This window comes from Phocoena sinus, chromosome 1 (assembly GCF_008692025.1).
Source record: "Phocoena sinus isolate mPhoSin1 chromosome 1, mPhoSin1.pri, whole genome shotgun sequence".
Taxonomy (NCBI): domain Eukaryota; kingdom Metazoa; phylum Chordata; class Mammalia; order Artiodactyla; family Phocoenidae; genus Phocoena; species Phocoena sinus.
This window is the reverse complement of record NC_045763.1, coordinates 8,162,331-8,187,077: the sequence shown is the minus strand read 5'-3', so window position 1 is coordinate 8,187,077 and position 24,747 is coordinate 8,162,331. Positions and strand designations below refer to the sequence as shown.

At 43.5% G+C, this 24,747-nt stretch overlaps 1 protein-coding gene across 2 annotated transcripts in view; it reads right to left on the bottom strand.

The window, feature by feature from the left end:
* Positions 1–24,747, bottom strand: part of PEX14 (peroxisomal biogenesis factor 14) — a 139,063-nt gene that overhangs the window by 62,879 nt on the left and 51,437 nt on the right. For both annotated transcript variants that reach the window (XM_032637832.1, XM_032637843.1), the window contains one exon: positions 24,096–24,180. In XM_032637832.1, the coding sequence (XP_032493723.1) occupies positions 24,096–24,180 (85 nt within the window). The remainder of the gene's footprint in view (positions 1–24,095; positions 24,181–24,747) is intronic.

Genomic DNA, 24,747 nt, shown 5'->3' with positions numbered 1-24,747 from the left:
AACCAAAATGGAAAAGAATATATGTACATATAACTGAATCACTTTGCTATACATCAGAAACTAACACAACATTGTAAATCAACTATGCTTCCGTAAAAAAAAAGCCGGGGCTTCGGCGGGGAGGATGCATACTGTAATCTCTAGAGCAGTGGTTCTCAAACCCCTTCACAGTCTTAGAAAGTATTAAAGACCCCAAAGAACTTTAATTATGGCATTTATTTTTTTAATTAATTTTTATTTGGAGTATAGGTGATTTACGATGTTGTGTTAGTTTCTGCTGTACAGCAAAGTGATTCAGTTATACATATACATATATCCACTCTTTTTTAGATTCTTTTCCCATACAGGTCATTATAGAGTATTGAGTAGAGTTCCCTGTGCTGTTCCGTAGGTTCTTATTAGTTATCTATTTTATATACAGTAGTGTGTATATGTCAATCCCAATCTACCAATTTATCCCTCCCCCCACCCTTACCCCCTTGGTAACTGTAAGTTTGTTTTCTATATCTGTGACTATTTCTGTTTTGTAAATAGGTTGCAGGTATCATGACACTTCAACCCTAGTTACCTCAGCATATGTTTCTTAAGATAGGACATTCTCCCACATAACACCACCACACTATCCCACCTGAGAAAATTAATACTAAGTCCATAAATTGTCTGATAAATATATTCTATACTTAAATTTCCCAAGTTGTCCCCAAATTTCTCTAGTAGCCTGTAATCAGGGGACAATTTGGGCTCATGCAGGGCATTTCATTGCTGTGTCTTTTACCTACAACTGTCCTCTTTCCTTTTTTTACACTCTTTACACCTTTTATTATTTTTTTAAACATCTTTATTGAGTATAATTGTTTTACATTGTTGTGCTAGTTTCTGCTTTATAACAAAGTGAATCAGCTATACGTATACATATATCTCCATATCCCCTCCCTCTTGTGTCTCCCTCCCACCCTCCCTATCCCACCCCTCTAGGTGGTCACAAAGCACCAAGTTGATCTCCTTGTGCTATGCGGCTGCTTCCCACTAGCTACCTATTTTACATTTGGTAGTATGTATATGTCAGTGCCACTCTCGTCCCCGTGTCCTTAAGTCCACTCTCTCTATGTCTGCATCTTTATTCCTGTTCTGCCCCAGGTTCTTCAGAACCTTTTTTTTTAGATTCCATATATATGTGTTAGCATATGGTTGTCCTCTTGCCTTTTCTTGTCTTACTTGTCATTGACTTTTTTGAGGAAATCAGGTCAGTTGTTTTATAGAATACCATACATTTTAGATTTGTTTCACTGTTTCCTCTTGATAAGATTAAGAGTAAACATTTTTGGTGAGAATGCTTGGTAAGTAATGTTGTGTACTTATTACTGCATCACATCAGAAGGTGAGAAATGTCACATTCTTATTGTTGATGAGGTGACTACCAGATCTCTCCATTGTAAAGGTATACTCTCCACTTTGTAATTAATGAGTAATCTGAGAAGTGCTTCTTTGAGATCATATTATCTTGTTAATCAACAACCTTTCATTCAGTGGTTTTAGCATCCACTGGAGATCCTTGCTTGAATCAGCTATGTCTTTGGCATTTTTAAATATTACGATTTTTCTAATTTTATGATTTCTTAAGCATTTATTATCAGTATCTTTAAAGAAGAGCTTTCTTACCTTCCCTCTTCTGTCTCTTGCTCTTCCTTTCTTTTGAGTATCACTATATACTCTTTATTTCAGAGGGTTATCGTACTTTTTTTTTTTAAGGTTACACTCCATTTACAATTATTACAAAATACTGGCTGTATTCCCCTGTTGTGCAATACATCCTTGTAGGCTATCTTACACCCAACAGTTTGTATCTCCCACTCTCCCACCCCTTTATTGCTCCTTGCCCCTCCCCGCCCCCCAGTCACCACTAATCTGTTCTCTAAGCCAGCAGTGAGACATTATTTGCCTTTTTCACTGTGTGGACATTTACAGTGATAGTGTAAAAGCAGTGGTAGGGAAAACTACTGGCTTCTCACTGCATTTTCTGTTCCTGTGCACTTGCAATTTTAAAAAACAGCCCATTTCATTTAAGATTGTCTTTGATGAAAGAGTAAAAATGATTAATTTTATTAAACTTTGCCACTTGAGTATGCATCTTAATAATATTCTGTGTGACAGAATAAAGTACTTCCACTGTGTGCTGAAGTACAGTGGTGGGCCCGTACACACACCCAGACAAGCACTTGGGAGACTGTTTTGAGTTGAGCTGACCTGGCTGCTTTTTCCTTGGATACCAGCTTTACTTGAATGAGGGGCAGAGAAACTGTGATATGTCAGACTTTAGTATTTGGAAGATACTTCCTCAAAACTGAACAAAGTGAGCCTACTGTTTCAAGGAAAACATACTGACAGTATTTGTCGTCAGTAATAAAATTAGAACTTTCAAATGAAATCAGAATTTTGGAAAACGTGTATCCACCACTGTGAGCTAGGCAGTTTCCCAATACTTAAAGAATTCTGATGAGATCGTGGTGATACTGAGGGTGCTTTTTTCTATCTTGTATAGAATGTGAACATTTGGAAGCCGTGCATACCTTAGTGAACTCATATTTTCCTAAAATCAACGCAGGACTTTACAAAATTACACGAGTAAAATATACACTCAAAGTGCAAGACAGACCAAGGGATTTTAATGCAACAGGTTATACAAGTTTACTGATATGGTTTCAGATACCACATTGCATGATATCTGAAGTGTGTGTGTGTGTTTGTGTGTGTGTAAGACAGTGAGAGACAGACAGAGAAAGCAAATGTGGCAAAATGTTAACAACTGAGAAACTGGAGAAAGGTATCTGGGTGCTCACTGCACCATTCAATTTTTCTGTGAATTTGAAGTTGTTCAAAATAAAAAGATGGAGATAAAAATGAGGTTGGAAAGAGTATAAGCAGTCAAGACTTTATCCTGTAAGAAATGAAAAACTACCCCAAGTTTCCGTGCGGGGAAGAGACGAGCTAAAAGCAGAGCTCGGATCTTACGATCTGGTGGCAATGCACAGAGGGGACCAGACGCGGCGAGACTTCAAACACCCGTGCCCTACCCGCAACACGCCACTGCTCCGTTGTCACATAATCTGTGCCCTGAGGACACAGAGCTTGCCGTTAGTATAACTGTCCTCGAGACGGGGAGGTATCCACTTCTGTAGAACAAACAGTTACTTTGATGTCCCACAGTATTCATGTTTATGTGCTCTTTCAGGCAAAAATGTGCCCTTTCCTACTCAGACCTTACACGGTTTGTAGGAAGGGCTGCAGTGGTGCAAGCAAACATGGCAGCTCCGATGATGAAGCAGTGCCCCTGCATTCCGCTCCCTGGTGGGGCTTTGTTTCACGTGAGGAGCAGTGACCAGTGACTCTCAACATCTACTCATTAAGCTAAACTGGCCAAGTGACTTTTCTGCCTGAAAAAAGAGAAATAACATTGACTTTCTCCTCTGATACAACGCCACTATGAGCATGTCAAACAATTTTGAGCAAAGAATAAATACTGGCCAATACAGGTGAAAAGAGAGTCGCATGGAGAACAAGAGCTTTGAAGAGTCAAAGAGCTTTGAAGAGTAGGGATCATGATGATTATTTCTCTCCTATTTCTTTTGTATTCCTATGCCCTTCACTTCTAAATTAATGCTTTGAAGAGAAGGAAGTAATGAAATCAGACCCATTTTACTCCTTGGGCACACATATTCAATTAATACTGTTCTAGAAGGCCCAGCCAAAATAATTATAAAGTCATATAACACTGCAAGTGAGAAATATTACTATTTTTCACATGATATACTACGGAGAAGACCTAAAAGATCTGATAAGAACAATTAGGACTATTAAAGAGAAAACAATGATGACTTTTAAAAACAGAGACATCAATAGCTTTCCTAAATATTAGCAAAGATCTGTTAGAAAATATAATGAAAGTCAAGGTCCCACAGCAACAATAATAAATAAAAAATACTTAGAATTAAAGAAAATGCAAATTTGTGGTTACCAGGGGGAAAAGGTGGGGGAGGGATAAATTGGGAGATTGGGATTGACATATACAGACTACTTTATGTGGAAGAGATAACTCATAAGAACCTAATGAATAGCACAGAAAACTCTATCCAATACTCTGTAAGGCCCTATTTGGGAATAGAATCTAAATAAGAGTGGATATATGTGTATGTAAAACTGACTCACTTTGCTATACAGCAGAAACTAACACAACATTGTAAATCAACTATACGCCAGTAAAAAAATTAATTTAAAAAACTTTTTTAAATTTTAGGGACTTCCCTGGTTGCCCAGTGGTTAAGACTCCGTGCTCCCAATGCAGGGCACTAGGGTTCGATCCCTGGTCAGGGAACTAGATCCAGTGTGCCGCAACTAAAGATCCTGCATGCTGCAACTTAAAAAAAAAAAAGAGAAAAGATCCACATGCCACAACTAAGACCCAGCACGGCCTAATAAATAAATACATACTTTTAAAAATAAATATTTTAAAATAATTTTAAATAAAAATATTTAAATATTAAAAAATAAAGGAAATGCACAGCAACTATGCAAGAACTTTGTAAAATGTCACCAATGAAGAACAGCTTTTACTTTAAAGATACACCACATTCATTGAGGGAAAGACTAACACACTGCAAAGATGGCAATTCTTTCCAAAGTCATTTCTATTTTGAATCATAATCAAAATTTCAAAAGGATTTTATTTTTAATTGGCCATGGGTAGGGGTAGGGTGGGATCAAGAAGGACAAGAGGAGACGTGATAAAGTGATTCTAAAAATGAGTTTTAAAGTATACAAGAGCCAGAAAAGCCAGGAATATTCTAAAAAAGAACAATGAAGAAAGAGTACAACTTATAGTAACAGACAAAACGTGTCACAAATCTCTAGTAATAAAGACACTGCAGTATTAGCAAAACAAATAAAAAGTATATCAAAGAATGTCCTTGATCACACATCAGTATTTTTTTTTTTTTTTTTTTTTTTTTTTTTAGTATGTGGGCCTCTCACTGTTGTGGCCTCTCCCGTTGTGGAGCACAGGCTCCGGATGCGCAGGCTCAATGGCCATGGCTCACGGGCCCGGCCGCTCCGCGGCATGTGGGATCTTCCCAGACCGGGGCACGAACCCGTGTCCCCTGCATCGGCAGGCAGACTCTCAACCACTGCGCCACCAGGCAAGCCCCAACACATCAGTATTTTTAAGAGTCTAGTACATGACAAGGGTGACAGGTGAAATGGGTAGGGGAAGACATAGATTGTTCAATGAATACTAGGACGACCAGGTTGGTCCTGAGGAAAAAACTGTTATATTCCTTGTTGCTTTACTAACAACAAAACAAATTCCATAAAAGAAAACTAAAACGATAAAAGAAACAAACAGCCAAGTATCTCTAAGCTCTTGAGGTCAGGAAGTTTCACTGCTTAACTGAAAGATGAAATCCTGAAAGCCGGCCGGCAGGACACCATGGAACTGGAACTCATACTCAGAGCACTGACCTTAGGTGCTGAGGCTGGAAGCTGCGGCAGCCTCTTTAGGGGGCTGTTCAGTAAAGCACAGGAAAATGAAAACAAGCCCATTTTCTTTTCCAACTCAAAGGATTTTACCCTATAAAGGTAATCCCCAAAAGTAAGAAAATACCCATTTCTCAAGGATATTAGAGAAGAGTTGTTATAATGGTGAAAAATGAAAATAACTCAGATGTCCATCACGGGGATGGGTTAAAATAAATTATGGTATATACCCTCAGCAGAATACCTGGCAGTGATCAAAACTGACGATAGAGATCTATACTTATGGATATGAAGTTATGTCTAAGACACAGCAGCAAGTGGAAAAAAACAAAAAGGATGGGAAGGCAAAACCCAGGGTGATTTCCCAAATGACTTAAGGTAGTTCCAACGAAAGCCAAAAGGTAGAGAGCTCTAAACCTCAGCTTCCAGATTTGCGCCTTCCCTCTGGCCCAAGCCACAGTCTCTTCCAGGTGACTCAGTCTCTCAGTCTATAAAATGGGGATAAAAAACACCAGAACCACTATCGTCCCCTCCACTGCCCCCAGGGCACTCTGAGGATTAATCAGCTGGTATCTGTGAAGGGTGCTGCTGTACTGAGCTATTACAGAAAATTTTCCATCAGGCTCATTGGCTCTTCAAAGTTCTTAAGGAAAACTAAAGAAGTTTTCATGAAATGCCCCAAAGACAAGCAAGCCTGGTAATAATGAACCAGGAGAAACACTGGCAACCTCCCCTGCTCCCCCAGCCCCGAATCAGGAACTGAGGCAGAGTCCGGGTTTCATCAGCACTCCCCCAGGATGAGGTTAGTGCACACCACGCCTCTGGCCCTCCAAGACGACGATTATCACACTGTAACCAGCATCCCCAGGGCTCCTTATTAGTACAGTAGAAACCCGTCCTGCCGTCACAGGGACCACAGAGACTGGGAGCCTAAAAGGATCACATGTGTCTCAGCACTCCCCCACCCCCCAAGTCACCAAAGAGCACATCCCCTAATGAGGGGTACAGGAACAGATGGGCAGGCTCCCCTCTGCCACGTGGCAGCCTATCCTGTGGAATTCCGACTGCAGCTGCCAAGCTCTGAGAATATCTAGAGAGAAAATGCAGCAGCTTCCAGAGGGGCAGGGCATGAACAATGCCCCAAACTCCAGCCAGGGGTACAGAAAGACAGAGGTTAAGCCACTAAAGTGGGCAGACAGGACACAGTGCCAATCTCTGTCATTCACATAAACCCCAACACTGCCTGACGGCACAAAAGGGACCCTGCCAACAGCAGTGAACACTGGCAGGGGACCCCTGTATGGAGAAGGTTGCCTGTGAGCCATCCCTTTTGCCCAGTGCTCTGCGAAATGTCCACCCTTCCCAAGTGCCAGCCCAACAAGCTGTAATGCTTTGTCCTGGGGAGTCTGTGCCGTGCACTCTCGAAAATTATTCCGCTTTCTTCCTTCCCCTAATTCCTGTGTCTCTCTTTTTCCACCTGTCTCATCCTGTCTCTCAAATCTGTTCCTGTGAGTCCCAGAGGGCCAGGATGAAGCAAGTTCTACTATTCTGATGCAATGCCCAGCCACAGGTGACGCCGGGCTCTTCTGAAAACCTAATGAACGGGCAACAGCAGCTTGTGTGCTTCTTGACAGCACACACGTGCTGATAAATATCGACCTCCAGGGTATTCCCGGTAAACACAGCCCCAGCCCTGCACCCACACGAGCACGAGCATGAGCACAAGCACAGGCACACACACGCACGCACAGGCACACACACGCACAGGCACACACACACAGGCACACACTCACACCTTCCCAGCTCTGCTCTCGCACCTCGAAAACAAACTAGTTAACTATTCTCTTCCCTGAGGATTAGAGCTCTAATTTCAAACACACAGCTCCCTGGCTTGTCTCACACATACAGCATATTCTGATAGGTTAAATGCTGCCGTTTAATTACTGTAATGAGAGGTGCTTTTTTTGGGTTTCCTTAAAGATTGATTTTTTCCCTGTCTTGTTTTACACTGAAAATCATTTTTAACATGTTTTTCTCTGTCATTTTCCCTATCCTTCTCCCCACTATGTACATAGGGAAGGAAGAAGGAGGAAGGCTCTTTAGGTCAATGTCTTGAAGACTCTACCAGAGGTGAATGGATAACAATACCAAAGGTCCAAACCATTCATTTTACATTTTTTAAATTTAATATTTATTTAAAGTTTTTAATAATAATTTTAAAAAAGGCAGAAGGAAGAGGCGAAAGCCACCAAAGTGAACTGCTATAGCGAGGGTCTCAGCCAGAAATGGTCAATGAGAGACGAGGTAGGGCTGGTGTAAGTTGCTGGGGGAGGCAGTCAGTCCTGCAGGTGGTTTTAATGAGGAGGCGGGAGGGGTGAGGCCCAGAGATGCTCAGCATGTGCTTTAAAGCAGCCCCAAATCAAGCAAGGAGGCTGTTTTCCGTGGAAAGGCTAGACAACCGAGCAAGGCGCCTACAGAGAAGAAATCTGCTTTCAGATATACTTAAAAGTATACAACCTATATGCTTTTCGAAACTGCAGATCACAATTCAGCGTCAACACAGATAGACTTTGGCCCCAGGCATGGAACCGGATGGAGCTGCAAGGGCGTCTAAGGCCGCAGCCCTTGGGAAGGAAGACTTCTCCAGCTACAGTGCCTGAGAGCCCTGTAGGAGAGCTGGACCGGCGCCAGAGGAGGAGCCTGAAGAAGCAAAATGCTCTTCTCCACCCCTCTTACAGGTGACTTGGAAATTAGTATCATCTCCCAGGAAGTCGTTTCATGTACTAACCAGATCTTTTTCACCCTCTCTCCTGTTGGAGCTTCTGACCGCTGGGCTCTCTGCCTTAACTCCACACCTTTTTACCCCTCTAACTCATCGATCTGTGAGAGTTAAGGTACCAAGAAGGCCACCTGCTACCAGAAAACCAAGGCGCCTGCAGGGTCAGGTCATTGTAACCACCATGTCATCCAGTGTGCGGGGAGCCCCTGGAGGCCACATCAGCAAAGCCACCTGTCACGAACGAAAAGATCAGAGGGAATACATACAAACATGACAGAAATGGACGAACTCAGAGAAGAGCAAATAAGGAGTAGGTGACAGGGGGGAGAAAGGGCTTTCAGGAGGATGTTTTCAGGGGCAAGTGGGAGCAGCAGCCCACGATGACCATGGTCCAATTCAGTGAGACCCTCTTCTTGGCAGGAGAGGCAGGTTTCACCAGGAAGCAGTGACAGGCTTCTCACCGAGAAGCCATTTCCAGATAAAATAACACTTGCTTCACAAATGCCATCTTCTCTTTCTTTAGAGAGTCTCAGATTTCAGTGAAACCACTTAATGTCTATGGGGAGGGAGTAAGCCTACCAGTCACCCTGTGGAAGCAACTCTGAGAGCCAGGGGACCTACATGGCATAGCTTGACGATGACAGTGGCACAGACTTGACTGTGGTGCTCCAGCCGCAGAATCCCTGGCCACGTCACAGGGGTCTACAGGACTTCCCTTACAGGCCTCCTTCCCTCACGCCATCTGACTCTGGGCCCAGTACTCTTCCCACTCTTTCACTTGCTCTCCTCCAGGCCAGCTCGCCAGGCCCGGATTCCTCCCTCTCCTTCATTCCTTGATTCTATTCAGCCACCAATTCCTGCAGATTCTACTTCCTCACTCTCCCTAATTCATCATCCTCTCCATCCTCACAACTGTCCTTCTCACCTGGATTCTTGCAGTGAACTCCTAACTGCCCACCCTACCCGAAGAGCAAGCTTCCTGAAACACAAATAGGATCCATTACTATGCCACATAAAACTCTTCAATGGCTTCCTTGCTGTCCACACAATAAAATCCAAACCCTTGCGTTAACACATGTAAGTTCTGACCCTTGCCTCCCTCTCCAACTTACCAGCCTGCTTCCTGATTCTCCAGATCACTTCTTCCTTGGAGATTACGTTCCCATCCCACCCTAGCATGGATTAAAGCCACCACCACTCCCCAAACCCTAAAGACTACTAATCCTCTTGGACTCCTATAAGGGTGCCCTCCTCATTTTTCAACACTTCCCTGCTGGTCCTCCTCACACACCACGAAACTGATCACTCCCTCTTCTGGGCCTCTATACCAATACCTATCACAGCACCTGTAACATTTTATCACCCACCCTACACTTGTTTGCATACCATGGAATCTCACTAGACTTCTGATGTTAAACCTTATTTTTGTAATTTCAGTGTTAGCATAAATGTTGGGACGTGAAGAAAATGTACATTTAATAAATGGTCAGTACACGGATGGATGGATGGATGATTTTTCCACCGTATCATATTGCCTCTGTATGCAAAACTGTCTGGGAACCAGCAATTTATACAAACACATGTATAGGTATGTAGATAACAGATATATGAAAAGGAGAGATAAACTCAAAGCAAATGATTCTAAAAAGCAGATAACTTAAAAACTCTGACGTTTCACTTTAAATATGCACTACAACTTCCTGATTGTGCTTCTGTTAGACTAACATTAAAATTAGTTTGCCTCGTGATCCCACACTGGTTAGAGAGGGAGCAGAGCTACAGAGAATTAAAGGAAAACTGGTTTAAGATTAAACTTTTGCAATGAATATTCACAAGTGAATAGCTGAGAACTAACTGTACCTGTATACTCTTGGTTCAGCATGAAATCCTTTTAAACAAATACCTGCCATTCCCTCAAAACAAACAGTAATTATGGTAAGTCCTTGTGAGCATTCAGCATACATGATATACATTAACTGCCCTGGAACCACCTGGAAATAATCTCAAGGCCAAACCTGTGCCACTGGGGCAAGGCTTCCTAATGTGCCAGACTCCAGCATTCTGTGCGCTGACATCCGAACTGAAGGAGGTGAGCGCTGCTCCGTGGAGGTCCGGCTCCTGAGAGTGGATCTTAAAGGTGAGGCTCGGCAGCTCAGGAGACAGTTGATTTAATCTGGTTAACATCGTAAAAAGGGACATTTCCACATGGACAGCAAGGACATGAATATCACGTGTGTATGGCAGAATTATAAACGCATTTTTGGCGAAATTCAATAAAGCTGATTCTACTGCATAAGGTCAGCAATTTACTATAAAAATGATATGATTGCAATTTTTAATATAACCCATGTATTTACTGCAAGATGCTCTAGAAGATTGTGTAATGTAACCATTCGACCTCTCCGCCGTTGCAGAGATAGCCCTATTTACCCTTTCCTGTCCTGATAAAAGGCTCTGTACAGAACACCAGAGTCAACGGCATTCTCTAACAGAACCGTCCTCCGCAAGCCCAGGCCTTCCTCTTCCCAAACATCGGGATGGACTCTCTGGGTTGTGCCCTTGTGGAAGGCAGCAAGAAGAAAACCTCCAGAACTAAATAAAACTAAAATTAAATTCATCTTCTATTCCTGATAATAGAAATGTCTATGAAATGGCGTAGGCAAAATAATTTCATTTTTAATAATATGATTCTTCAGGGAGAGCACCCTGGTCCACATGAGCAGACGGTGCATTGAAATTCAATGACTCGGTGATGACAGAGACCCGTTCCTCAAATATGGTGGACTTCCGTAAATCTCCATGCTCACATGCACATTTTTTGAGGAAATAACTTGGTTACTGTGAAGATTAAATGAGCAAATGCATGTGAGAATGCTTTTAAATTATAAAGCAGAATACATATGCTGGTGGTTATTATACAGTCTGTATACAGTCTGTATCATCTCAGGCTTGCTTATAAATTACAGTAACTGTATTACTAAGTAGTTCCTACTGTCTCATCACCAAGTTCTCTGAGGGCATGGACCACTTGTATCCCAACTGCACTTAGCACAGCGCTCAGCAGACAGCAGACTAGGAATGTATGGTAAATACAGCTGAACTTGGTAACTGATGATACAAAAGATTCCAGATTGGGGGATATGAAACTCCAACAGGACCTTTTTTTTTCCAATGGCATCTCCAGATGGAAGCTGCTGAGGGGTCCCTCTTCTTTTCACTCACAACTACAGTCCCAGCATGGGTTCCTAGATCAAGTCAACCTCCTTTCCTTCCTTGGCGTCTTTGAGCTGGCTCAAAGAATATTGGCTCCCAATATTCTCTGTCCTAGCACCTTGCTTACTTGTAGCAATTTTGCACATTTCACATTTCTGGGGGAGTCTGTCTCTACCCCAGAATGCTGTTTTATTTACCATTATAGTTTCAGTCCCAGGACCAGCACAGTAAAAAAAATATGCACTCAATAAATACTTGGATGGATGAACGAATGAATGGTAAAACGCTTTCAAAATCAGGTATTACGGGCTTCCAGAGAACAGTGCTATTTTCTGTTATTTCTATTTTAGTACTTAGTCTCCTCTTTCCAGGGCTGCGTAAAGGACAGCCTTTGAAGAAAAAATAAGTAAATACCAGAAATGAACTCAAAAGAGGTCATCATGAAACTCCGTATTTACTCTCTTCCAATTACATTCTGTACAAATTAGCTCCGTTTGTAAAAGTTAAACTGATTTTTTAAACTGCCTCTTCTTCAAACTCAACCTGTGTTCTTTCGGCCAAGACCCCAAAATTTGCAATTAGAATAATTTAATTGACAATTCTGTTTGTGACTCACAAAGCAGAAGAGGGTATGGCTTTGTTCTTCAGCTTCACAGGTTCACCACTGTTGGTGGCAAAATATTTTTCTTGTTGGTTAAGAGTACAGATCCAGCTTGAAGCCAAAAACAGAGTGCAAGAGAGTCCCATTCCTATGCACTGTAGGTTTCACTGAAAAGATGACATTTATGTGGTTGTGATATTTAATTTATCATGGGGGGTCATGATTTTTTTCCCCTGAAATGCCATGATAAGGAAAACTTCAACTTTATGAACGAAAGCCTTTGCAATCATTTAACAAACTGAAAATCTACACAAAATTTAAAGACCACCATACTGCTGAAGACAATCTACTCAACAATCTAATTACAGAAAGATTACTTTAAAGGGCTTTAAATCTAAAAAGAATAATTAACAGTAAGAAACTAGAGTATTCCCAAGTCTTCTGACTGATGAAAGGGGTGAGATCTGAGAAGACCAGCTCCTACCAGAATGTTTTAGAAACCAAACACAGGTCTGTTTAAAGTTGGAATGGAGGGGGCTTCCCTGGTGGCGCAGTGGTTGAGAGTCCGCCTGCCGATGCAGGGGACACGGGTTCGTGCCCCGGTCTGGGAGGATCCCACATGCCGCGGAGCGGCTGGGCCCGTGAGCCATGGCCGCTGAGCCTGCGCGTCCGGAGCCTGTCCTCCGCAACGGGAGAGGCCACAACAGTGAGAGGCCCGCGTAACGCATAAAAAAAAAAAAAAAAAAAAAAAAAAGTTGGAATGGAAAAATCAGTACAGTCATTCAGTTCTTAGCGCAATTTAAATATAAGCTGGTGTGTGTGTGTGCATGTGTGTGTAAAAAGAGAGAGAGAGGGAGAGAACGAGAGCCCCATCACTCTACTTACTGAAGACCTTTAGTGAGTTACCTCTACTTCAAAAATGGAAAGAACATAAAGCTGTTGACTGACCAACCCAGCCAAGTCTACAATGAAAAGTACATTTAAAATAAAAGCACGCTGGGCTTCCCTGGTGACACAGTGGTTGAGAGTCCACCTGCTGATGCAGGGGACATGGGTTCGTGCCCCGGTCTGGGAAGACCCCACATGCCGTGGAGCGGCTGGGCCCGTGAGCCATGGCCGCTGAGCCTGCGCGTCCGGAGCCTGTGCTCCGCAACGGGAGAGGCCACAACAGTGAGAGGCCCGCGCACCGCAAAAAATAAATAAATAAATAAATAAAAATAAAATAAAAGCATGCTAACTTATGCTCCACAAATCACATACTCTAATACACACACACAGCAGCAGCAGCAGCAGATAAATTTATTTTTATAAGGCATAGACTCAAAAATGTAAATATAACAATGGATTAGTGAATGACTACTATCCAGAGTTAATTAAAAATCCTTCTAATTATAGTCCAATCAACATGAAATATTTTTCAGTAGATGGCCTTAAGTTCTACCTCGTGCTAAGTTTCACAAGTCCCTCCCTACTTGCAACATTTTCCAGCAGCTCCAACAGACCCACGTCTCACGTAGTCCCTCTGGTGAAAACTCCCTTGCCTACCCTTAGCAGACAAATCTCATTAGAAGAACTTGCATCCCCAAGTGAGGCCAGAAAGGAGGGATAAGTATTCTTAAAATCATCTCAGAAGGCCAGTGGTGATACAGAACACATCAATATTTATCTCTGGAACAAACTGGAGATACATCACTACTGCTTTTCTTAACAATTAAAGGCCCAGCTCTTCTCGAAAACAACAAAAACAGTTAACTAAAAAAGTATCTTTTCCTCCTATATATACACAGTTTGCTCTGTGGTGAATGAAATACTTTATATTTACACATAAACCACTGCCACCTGCTTCCAGACTGAAAACACGAACTCTCTTTTGGCTGACTCTTTCTGTTAGCATCGTTTGCAGCAAAATGAATGCTTCCCTCATTTTGTAGGCTGTTATCGAAACGGCTTGAAAAATACCAAGTTAAGCCTTCAGTAAGAAAGAGGCTTGTGATATAAATGTGCTGGTACCCTGTTTGGGGGCAATTATGTTGCATTTGTGAATCTTTTTTCTCCTATGGATTCCTCTGAGAGCACTCAGCATCCACTCCCACCTCTTTCTAGTGGGATTTCTGATACCAGAGGCTGGAACACTAACAGCAACACTTCCCAGACTCCTCGGCTACTAGAACTCTGGCTGGGAATTAGGTGCACTCACAGGTGATTCAGAAAGTGGAAATGAGGCAAAAGACCTGTACGCGCTGCATTTGAGGTTGCAAACACCAAGACACTGTCAAGCAAATACTGGAAACACCAATGTTTCCTACTACAGTGTCCAATATCTAGCCTCCAGCTTCGTTCATGAGGGTCAAGAGGCAATTCTGTCAGAGGTAGAAGCTAAGTTCATATTCCAAAGTCCTGTCGCTGTTTTTACACATGTCAGGACACAGTGACTGCAGTGGTGGCAGCAGTGACTTCCTGATCTCTGGAACACAGCAAAAAGGGTGTGCTCTTGAACTCAAAAGTTCCAAGTGGTAGCCTCCTAATTCCCTACTTTCCTGGCCGAGCAGAGGGAGCAGCTTTCCTAGCAAGTTAGTCCTTCAGTGTTCTGGAAGTCACTCCTGGAGGCGTGGCCTTGTGTCCGCTCCTCTGGCCCTTTCATAAGGGAGTAAATGCCTAACTTCTTACATTAAATTCCCCTCTGCTCAGAACTCCAGAGGTCCCTGTTGCATGAATTTTTATGATACCAACAAGTTTACCTTTTTTTTTGCGGTACACGGGCCTCTCACTGTTGTGGCCTCTCCCTTTGCAGAGCACAGGCTCCGGATGCGCAGGCCCAGCGGCCATGGCTCACGGGCCCAGCCACTCTGCAGCATGTGGGATCTTCCCGGACCGGGGCACGAACCCGTGTCCCCTGCATCGGCAGGCGGACTCTCAACCACTGTGCCACCAGGGAAGCCCGCAGGTTTAACTTTTAATAGCCAAAACCTGGAAGCAACTCAAACGTCCATCAACAGGTGAATGGACAAACTGTAGGATACCCAAACAAGGGGATACTACTCAGCAAGAAAAAGTAATGAACCACTAACACATGTAATAACATGGATGAATCTCAAAATAATCATGCTGAGTAAAAACAAAAAAAGCCAGACCAAAAAAGGGACACATACCACACAGGTCCATTTATATAAAGTTCTAGAAAATTCAAGCTAGTCTACAGTGAGAGAAAGCAGATCAGTGTTCGCCTGGGAACCAGGGTTATGGGGGGTGGGGGGAAGAAGAGAACAAAGGGGCATGAGGAAACATCTGGGGGGTGTTTTTTTTGCCACACCGCATGGCATGCAAGATCTTAGATCTCTGACCAGGGATCGAACCCGCACCCCCTGCAGTGGAAGAACGAAGTCTTAACCACTGGACCGCCAGGGAAGTCCCAGTGTGTTCATTTTCTTGATTACAACAATGGTTTCACAGGTACATATACATAGGTCAAGTTTTTTTAATTGTACAAATTAAATATGTATAGTTTATTGTATGTCAGTTACACATCAATAAAGCCTCTTAACACAATGTAACAACCCTGAGGGTCACCTTCAGTCCCATCTCCTCACCTCACACATCCCATCTACTACTGAGCATGGCTTACTCTTTTTTTCTACCATGTCTGTGGTTCTGTCCTTCCTTTCCAGAAAGCAGATTGTATAGTTCAAAGAACTCTAGTCAGACGACTTGGTCCTAGTTCTATTTCTGCCATTCATTTGCACTACTTAACCTTTCTGTGCCTCAGTTTCCTCATCTGTAAAATGGGAGATTTAAATCATGTAGTCATTCATTCAACAAATATCTATTAACCTGCCTATAATCACAGAGAAGTGTACAGTGAAGAAGACATTAACTAATATATGTGTTTTGTAAACCACAAAGTTCTCTACATAAATATGTTGTCATTTCTATTTCCATTTCTACTGCTACTCTCCACACCTAACAAAGGACTTGGCAGGACCTTCCTTGTGGCTGGTCTTATTATCGGCAGGCCAATTCAGTTTAAGTACAGAGCCCAGAGTAATGTCCTCAAATAGAGTTTCACAGAGTTTCAACTGGTTCAGAAAGTGTTCTCAACTATTATTTATAATATTGAGTTCTAACACTGGCTCCTTGCTCACTGCCCATCTCACCAACCTCGGTTCTCTTCTTTTCCGAGGACCCCATGGGCCAACCCAGCCAACTGCACACGTGTCTCTGCATGAGCCTCCCCTCGCTAATGATGCCCTTCCCGCTCCTCTCCGACCATCTACACCCACTGCCTCCCTCAATGTCTAGGTCAAAACTGAGCTCTGCTGACCTAAGTAACTTTGAAAAAACAGTGTTTTCACTGGATTCAATAAGACTAAAGACAAAAGAACTGCATATAAACACTGTTTATATAAACACTAGAGTATTGGGTAAAGGCCTATGGGATGGCAATTCTGAAACCATTTTACAGGTATGTAGGATTGAACAAATAAACAAACTGTAGACTTAGGGAAAACTGACATCCTTTTGAAACTTTCCCCAGTAGGTGTCTTCTAACTCTCATCACCCAGTCACTCAACCCTCGTTCATGAGCCCCTGACCCAGGCTGCTATGTCGCTGCTGAGGACGCCAGGAGGGTGAGACGTGGTCACCCCCCCTTGAGGAGCTCACAGTCCTACCAAGCTTTAGACTCCATGGCTCCCTCATCAGATTTTGCTGACTTCTGAGGTACTGCTATGTTTCATGGACAGACATAGATAGGGTTGATAAGCACTCAGCATCCATTCCCACCTCCCAAGGAGCTTCTCGTCTGTAAAACAAAACAAGTACCTCATAGTCCTTTCATGAAGCCCTAATGTAATAAATAGTACTCTGCACACACCAGGCACTGAATAAAGGCTGACCACCTAACCTATGGCCCAGGACCCACACACATCCAACTACGACAAAAGAAAACTAAGCCATACAGTGGACCCTTGAACAACACGGGTTTGAACTGCGCAAGTCTACTTACATGCGTATTTTTGTCAATACATACTACAGTACTACACAACCTGAGGAGGGCTGAATCCATGGATGCTGAACCTGGATACAGAGGGCAGACTACAGGACTTGAGCTTCCATGGATTCCGGTATCCCTGGCGGGTCCTGGAACCAATCCCTGCTTGGATACTGAGAGACAACAGTCAGCCCTCCATATCCAGTTTCACATCCACAGATTCAACCAACCATGGATGAAAAGTATTCGAGAAAAAAATTCCAGGAAGTTCCAAAAAGCAAAACTTGAATTTGCTGAAGACAGGCAATTACATCATTTACATTGTATTGGGTATTATAAGTAAAATTAGAGATGATTTAAAGTATATGGGAGGATGTGTGTAGGGTATATGCAAATACTATGTTATTTTATATGAGAGACTCGAGTATCCTTGGATTTTGATATCCCTGGAGGTCCTGGAACCAATCCCCCATGGATACTGATGAACTGTACTTCATTTGAAAACAGGTACTAACTTTCAAGTTTCTGAAGCTTTCCATTTATTTCAATGTTTATTTTGAATCAAAAATTAAATTTATGAGCCCATATCCCTTCAAAAAATGGGATTAAAAAAGGATTCTTCTAGAAAGAAAGCATTTTTCATGTAACCAGTGACCAGAATGTCCCCTCAGAATCCAAATCTGTGCTAAGTGTTAATAATAATTTGTTACACTGGTTTTTTTCTCTTATTAATTTCTGTCTACCTATAGTCATGTTTATATTAGAAAACAGTTTTATTTTCTTGGGGGGGGACATGATCTCCTGAAATTTTAAGAAAATGCATATGCAAGAATATTCACTGAGGCACTGTTTGAAACAACAAAAGACAGGAATCAACCTAAATGTCCACTAACTTGGGACTGACTCAAACATTAATTATGTTACAGGAAGACAATGGAATACTACACAGCCACTGATAAGAATGAAGCAAATCTGTATGTATTAATGTGGAATGAGCGCCAAGATACAATGGCAAGCATAAGCTAAAGTGTGAAATATGCTACCACTGTATTTAAAAGGTGTTTATGTTAATAAATATTAACGTGCTTTTATATGGATAGATCTTTGGAATGATACACAAAAACTGTTCATAGCAGCATCCTCTGAGACAGAGGATGGTGGGGGTGACAGGAGCGAGAGATGACAGGAAGACTTCTTCACTGTCCATCCTTCTTCGCTGTTTGAATTTTTGAAACCATGTATATATCTTACCTTTTCAAAAAAAAAAAAAAACCTTTAAAAATGATACTACTGTACATGACGGTGTCGCTTTGCTCTTCTTTGTAATATTGTTCCAGGCACACAAGTTAAGAAAGGAAGAGCCATTCTTCATTTTCAGAGAAAAATCTCAAAACAACTCAGTAAATCTAAAAGAGCTGATTCCCCCTCCAAGCTCCTCAGTGCTACTGTCCCCTCATCGCAGGGAGAAGTGTAGAAACCCACTTGACTCAGCCGTCTGGCAGGGAGCACGTGCTACCAGCTCCCCCTCTGAATGGGAAAGCCACGATGTTCAGCTAGTCTGGCTGCTCTAGCTCTCATCCTGGATGCTGAGAAAAATCTGTGGAATTAAGACAAGTTTGGATAACAAGGGGAGCAGGAAAATTGATGGGGGGGAACACCAGTCAGTGTGATGAATAGGCTGGTCCAGAACAGCAGGTGACGGATATGCAGATGCAAGACTGGCAGGGAAGGAAGACTTCCGTTCACAACAGATGGATGGAGATGCTCAATCATCCTCGGGAACGCGTGCGGCTGCCACACACAGCCCTTTCTGCGTCGGCTCCGGCGGCCCTCCCTCGCCTGGAGGGCACGGCCTCCCAGCCAGAGACCCCCTGCACTGGACCCACATCAGGGCAGGGCAGGGCAGGGCTGGGCCGGGCCAGGGGAGTACGAGCGGGCAGCGTTTGAGGAAGATGCCGCTCGACGGCAGGCTGAACTCTCGGGGACCAACTGCTAGTGGACTTCTTCCCCCGGTTTCCAAAAACACCTGCTGTGTCTCTCTCGGTAGCTCTCACTCCTGAGTAAGGCTTGTATGGCCTCAGGGGCTGCCCAAGACATAGTAATTCCAGTGTTAAAACCAGGACAGTCCTGGGTAAACCAGAACCGATGGTCATCCTACTTAGAGGCCACAGTCCTCCCCTTTTTCTCTCCCTCTTCATCATCAGTGAGGGAGAACCTAGATCGACCCAAGCTCCCAACTGAGCAGAAACCCCACGTGGAGGGTCCCAGTTCCCTCCAGTCACCCAAAACTAACAGAGAGCTAAGACACAGTAAAGAAAACTCGTCCAACCCTGTTCTTTTCTCAAAGAAAAGAACAGGAACGTCTCTTTAAAATGTCCATGATACACAAGGCTCGATGACTCCCGCAAATGCAGGAATGAATCCACATCTTGATGCCACAATCCACATCTCTTTAACAAAGAATCAGAAGGGCCCGACAGCCCCTCACGGAGCCAATACTGTTCTTTCCAGCTCAGCCACAGGAGTTTCTGAGGACAAGGAAACGCCGATCAAGCATGGGGTGGTGGCTGGCAAGCTCTTCGTCCCTCTTCCCCGCCCCCTCCCCGCTATCCACTGGACCCAAGCTCTAGAAAAAACAGCATTATAAAAATCCTCTGGCTTTACTAAGACACATTAAAGAATTAATTATAAAGCAAAGCTGAAGGAGAAAATTAATTTTAGAAACACATGAGGTTACAATTTTTTTTTCCTGGAGATGGGGGAGGAAACACAGTTATTTTCGTTTTCATCCTGGGGGCACAAGCTGGGAGCTGTCCAGTCGATAACCTGGCCATCAGAACAAGGTTTGTAATTAAAAGGTCAGTGACCTGGAAAGCCAAGGCCCCACTCCCAGAGCTACTCAGTAATGATGGAGCTATTAAATTAAGACTGTTATGAAATCAATGCTAAAAAAGCTTTCATGGTAACGAGATTCCATTCAAGGACATGCAAACTACCTCATGAAATGGATGTAAATGATAAAAAAGAAAAGTAATAAAAGAGAGTTAAATTGAAATCTGTGTAAGAATTCACTCCCCCTTCAAATACTCCAGTGACAGAAGCCCTTCACCTCCACCCCACTACCAAGGTGAAGACCATCAGGTTTCCTCCTCAAGCTCATTTCCAGCAAGGAGGCAGTTTTGCTACTGGGGGTTCCGCTTCCAGGAACAGAAGAAAGATAAGATCTTGTTTCACCTTTTAGAATAAGAAAGCATGGTGGTGTGTTTTATTTGTTTCTTTTTCCTTCACCCTCCCCCCACCCCGGACTATTTATTAGATGAGGGAGAATACAGCCCTTTACTTATACACTTGAGAAGGGCACAGTAAGCCGAAGGGTCAGCCAGCACCACCCAGGTGCTGAATTACACAAAAAAGCAGATGATGCTCAGCTTTTTTCTAGAACCCTGTTTGGCAACAGATGTATTAGAGGTGGCTAACAGACAACTCTGTCTTCTCCCCACCTCATCTACCTCTTTACTCGACACGAACAGGCATCGCTTCTACCCGCCTTATACCCAGCCTGCCAAACGTGTCTGCAAGCAGACTGCCTCCTGCATTCTGTGGTCATCAGACAGGGTGTCAAGTCAACATAAGCCTACTGACAACAATATCCAAGCCTCTAGCTTTCTGGACTGACCCTACTGCTGTTTTTAAGTTACTCCAACCTCCTGGATTGCAGCCTGCTTAAAGCCCCAGATGTGATCCCTGCCTGGCAAGAACTGCTTCTATATATAGACCAGTTCTATGAGGGCTTACACCCCACACACAGGCCAATTATCTTCATGTGTGGTTGACTCTGCAGTTGATGTCATCTGCAGAATCAAGCGGTTGGAAGGAAAACAAAAACACTTATTCTAATACTCTGAAGGTGAACGGCTGCTTTGCTCTTGCATCCAAAAAATTCCCAATAAAAGAAAGAAATGTTGTAAATTACACAAACTGGCAGTAGAAGCTTCAAAGAAAATGATAAATGATTCTAATAACGTCATGTTTCTCATTAATGACTCCATGTTCAGACTTTAAAGCATCCAAAAGAGATCTCGAAGAAACAAAAACAAAAAAACACGAACACAAAAGACCCTTGCAAACCAATGCTCTTCCAACCCTATCCCATCCACTGTCCCCGGCCTCCCCAGCCCCAGACTCAGAGGGCACACATTTAACCCGTCAGTAACAGAGGGAACGAGGCCCCTGCTCGGGGCTGCGGGTTCACAATAAAACAACCTCAGCTGATGCGCCTAAAGTAACCCTCATTTTCCACTGAACTGACATGCACTACAGGGGCCTCAATTTCTATATTAGATAATATTAAAAGAAAAACAAAATTGGATTTGCCTTTTCAGGAAAGAGATGTTTATTTAAAAAAAAAAAGAAAGAAAGAAAGTTGAGATTATAATTCAAGACAGTGCTCCAATGCAATTCCCCGAAGTGACATTCGCTAGGAAAAGCCGAGACTACAGTAGCTGCGAGCTCGCCCGAAGGCAGCGCCCCAACCCACCAGTGCAATGGGTCCTGTGGGGAGACAGGACCGGAGGATGCCAGGACCTTGGTCCCTCCCCTCAAGACACGCTCCGTACCCCCAAAGACCAGTGAGCCAACTCCCTTTCCTTCCCAACTGCTGTCAGGGACAGGGCAGACGCGCTCCTTCACAACAGCCCCTCCTCCCTCAACCCAGCCCATCAGCAATGGTGCCAAGCTCCAGGATCATGTATGCCTGACCCCAGGAACTGCCAGAAATGTGAAAAGTGAAGTTTAAAGCCACAGAGGGCTCTTCTTCCCCAGATGCCAATCAAACCTTGGAATCCTCTGCCCAGAAAAGGTCCTGCTAGAACTTACCCTATTGGGATGCAACTCGGAAGCAGATGATTACTGACTGAAGCAGCGTTTTAGAGGATAATGGAGATGGGTGATTAAGTCCAGTGACTCTAGGTTTGAGTGTGGGGTAAACTCTCTTTAGAAGAAGAAAGGTAGGATGCCTCTCCAGCTTCCTGCTGCCGAAAATTCTAAAAACTCTAGACCACATTAAGGGTTGGGAAGGAATTCTGCCCGCTCTGTACCAACAAATACCCATCTCCTTCAGGTCTTCGCTCCCATGTCACCCTCCCCGAGGAGACACCTTCTAATCACCCCACTGAGAAGTGCAACCCATTCCCACACAGCACTGGCTGCATCTGCCTTCTCCTGGTAGAACTGAAGCTCTGAGAGGGCAGGGATTTTGTCTGTTCTGTTCTCAGCGCAGCGTAAACACTCTTAGTTGAATTAATTAATTGATTGCTGTTTTTTGGCGGTTTTTTTAAGGAGCAACAAATAATAACTACAGTAATTATTAGCCAACTAAGTCAAAAGAAGTATTATTTGGCCCAGAGTTTCTCTCTCTTTCTTTTCTTCTCTCCCTCTCCCAGTCAGGGATTTATTAAAATTAAACAGATTAGATGGAGCTCCTGATATTCAAACTGCTCAGCAAAGCCTGCAGTGGGGAAGTGCCGAGCAAACACCAGAGACATTTGTCTCTAAATTGCTCTAAATACCTTCTGCAAATGAAATTCTAACCCAGCTGCGTTTGAGAGAAAATGAGGAATAACTGGTCATTGTCAGTGGAAGAGAAGATCAGGCAGTTATAATATTGCACAATATACTGGGGCGAAGGATCTCTCGGCAACCATAGATTTTGTCTCAGGTTACCCCGGGTAATCAGCACAGCTTTTAGGCTCAGCTTTCCCCAGCTTCAATGCTTTGATGAGAGAGCTGAAATCCCTAAGCTTTTATGATTAATTACTCCCCATAGGTACACATATTTCAAGGAAAAACTCTTTTACGGCATGATGACTGCAGAGGGGGCCAGCCAACGCACTCCAAATTTTAATAATCTCCTAATCTCCTACTGATGGGGGCAAGCATCACGCCGCCAGGAAGCGCCCAGCACCCCTCATCATCAACTCAGTCACAGGGACCGGCCTTGAGGCTGCCTCTAAACAGCTGCCTGTGAATGAAATGCTTGGGCTGATTCTGCCCAAACCCTGCGAGCGCAGCCCTGGGACCAGGTTCTGTGGCATCACTTCAGTGGGATACCGTTGAGCAGACCTAAGAAATACCACCAAACCACACTGTCTTCTATTCCAGCCACTAATGACTTAAAGCTCAAAACCCAGAATTTGGAGGCCGACATTCCAGTTCCTTAAGGAAAAAGAGTTTTGTTCAGTGGGGGTGGAGAAAACTCACTTCCCTCCCTCATGGTATTTAAGGGCCTTTAAACAACTTCCTAGCTTTCCAGAAAATTAAACGTTCAAAGAATGAAAAGTCAGATTTCTTTTTTTTGTTTGATTTGGGTTTTTTTTATATTTCGCAAAAAAAAAAGAAACATGTCCTAAATTTCAATAAAACCAAAATAGATTCTGTCTGCTTCGGACAATATTGAATTTGTCAAGATCCATTTAATACCTGCTTACAGAAATACCATAAAACCAGTAATTTACCACTTCAATCCGTACATCAGACTGACCCCAAGCTTGACCTTAACCTGACCTTGTGTAGTCATCTCATCTCCCTCGTCCTTCATTTCTTTCTTCCTCATTCTTTACTGAAGCAGCTGACCTCCTAACCTAAAGCCAGCCATTCTGCAGCCAGGGTCATTATCAGAAGAACAGACCAGAAAGCAAGAGTCCTCCCCAGTCTTATCCATGGGCCTCTTCTGCTGCTGAACGCAGCCTGTGCCGGGCTGTCCTGGGCTAAGTTGTTAGCCTTACGTCTGGTGTTCACAATTATTTGAATCCTACCACCTCTGCTCTACTGTAAGGAAAGAAGCTGCATCCTTACCAGGGGGCTCCCCTCACCGCCACCCGTACAACAGTGGGACAGCTATAGGAGATCATTCGTCAATACTATGGCTTCCATCCGCCCTGCCCCCAGCCCCTCTGTGCAGGCCACTGCGCAAGGCCATGGGGAACCGGTACCTTTCTTCTTAAGGAATGCTCTCCTGGTTGCAAGTGGGCTATGGCGGACCCGAGAATTCTGTAGAAACTTCACTGCTGTGGCAATCTGGTAGGGGAGATAAAACAGAGAAGAAAAGTAAACGTCAGTAGTCTGCATTTCAAGATTAAAAATCCTACAAGTTTATCCGAGGTCCATAGAAATAAGCACAATACTGTGGTCAAATTAACCACTTATTTCTCACATTTAAAATCTGCTTAAATAAAAGACTATGTTGGTTCCCTACCTTCATTGGCTTCCTGTATCTGGTTCTATCAAATCTAATCCCCTCGGCCTAGCTTTTAAGAGCTGCAGTAATCTCTTCCTGTTCTCCCTGTTCAAGCTGATTCTTCACACTCCTCAGCAGGTAGCCCTCCCCTGGCCGTGCTTATCCACGTCCCTACACCTGTGCCCACACCATGCCCTTTTTCTAGAAGGCCTCCCTCTCCTGCCTCTACCTGTGTAAACATTACACACACAGCAGCAGCAGCACAGCCCTTCCACAGGCTGTGTTAACTCCTCGAAGCCTTCCCTAAATAAGCAAGTCATCTCTGGTCTCCCCACTCTCTTAAATTCTTCAGTGCTTACAGTGTGCACCATGTAACTGAAGACACAGTTGCACTGTCTTCTAATGTT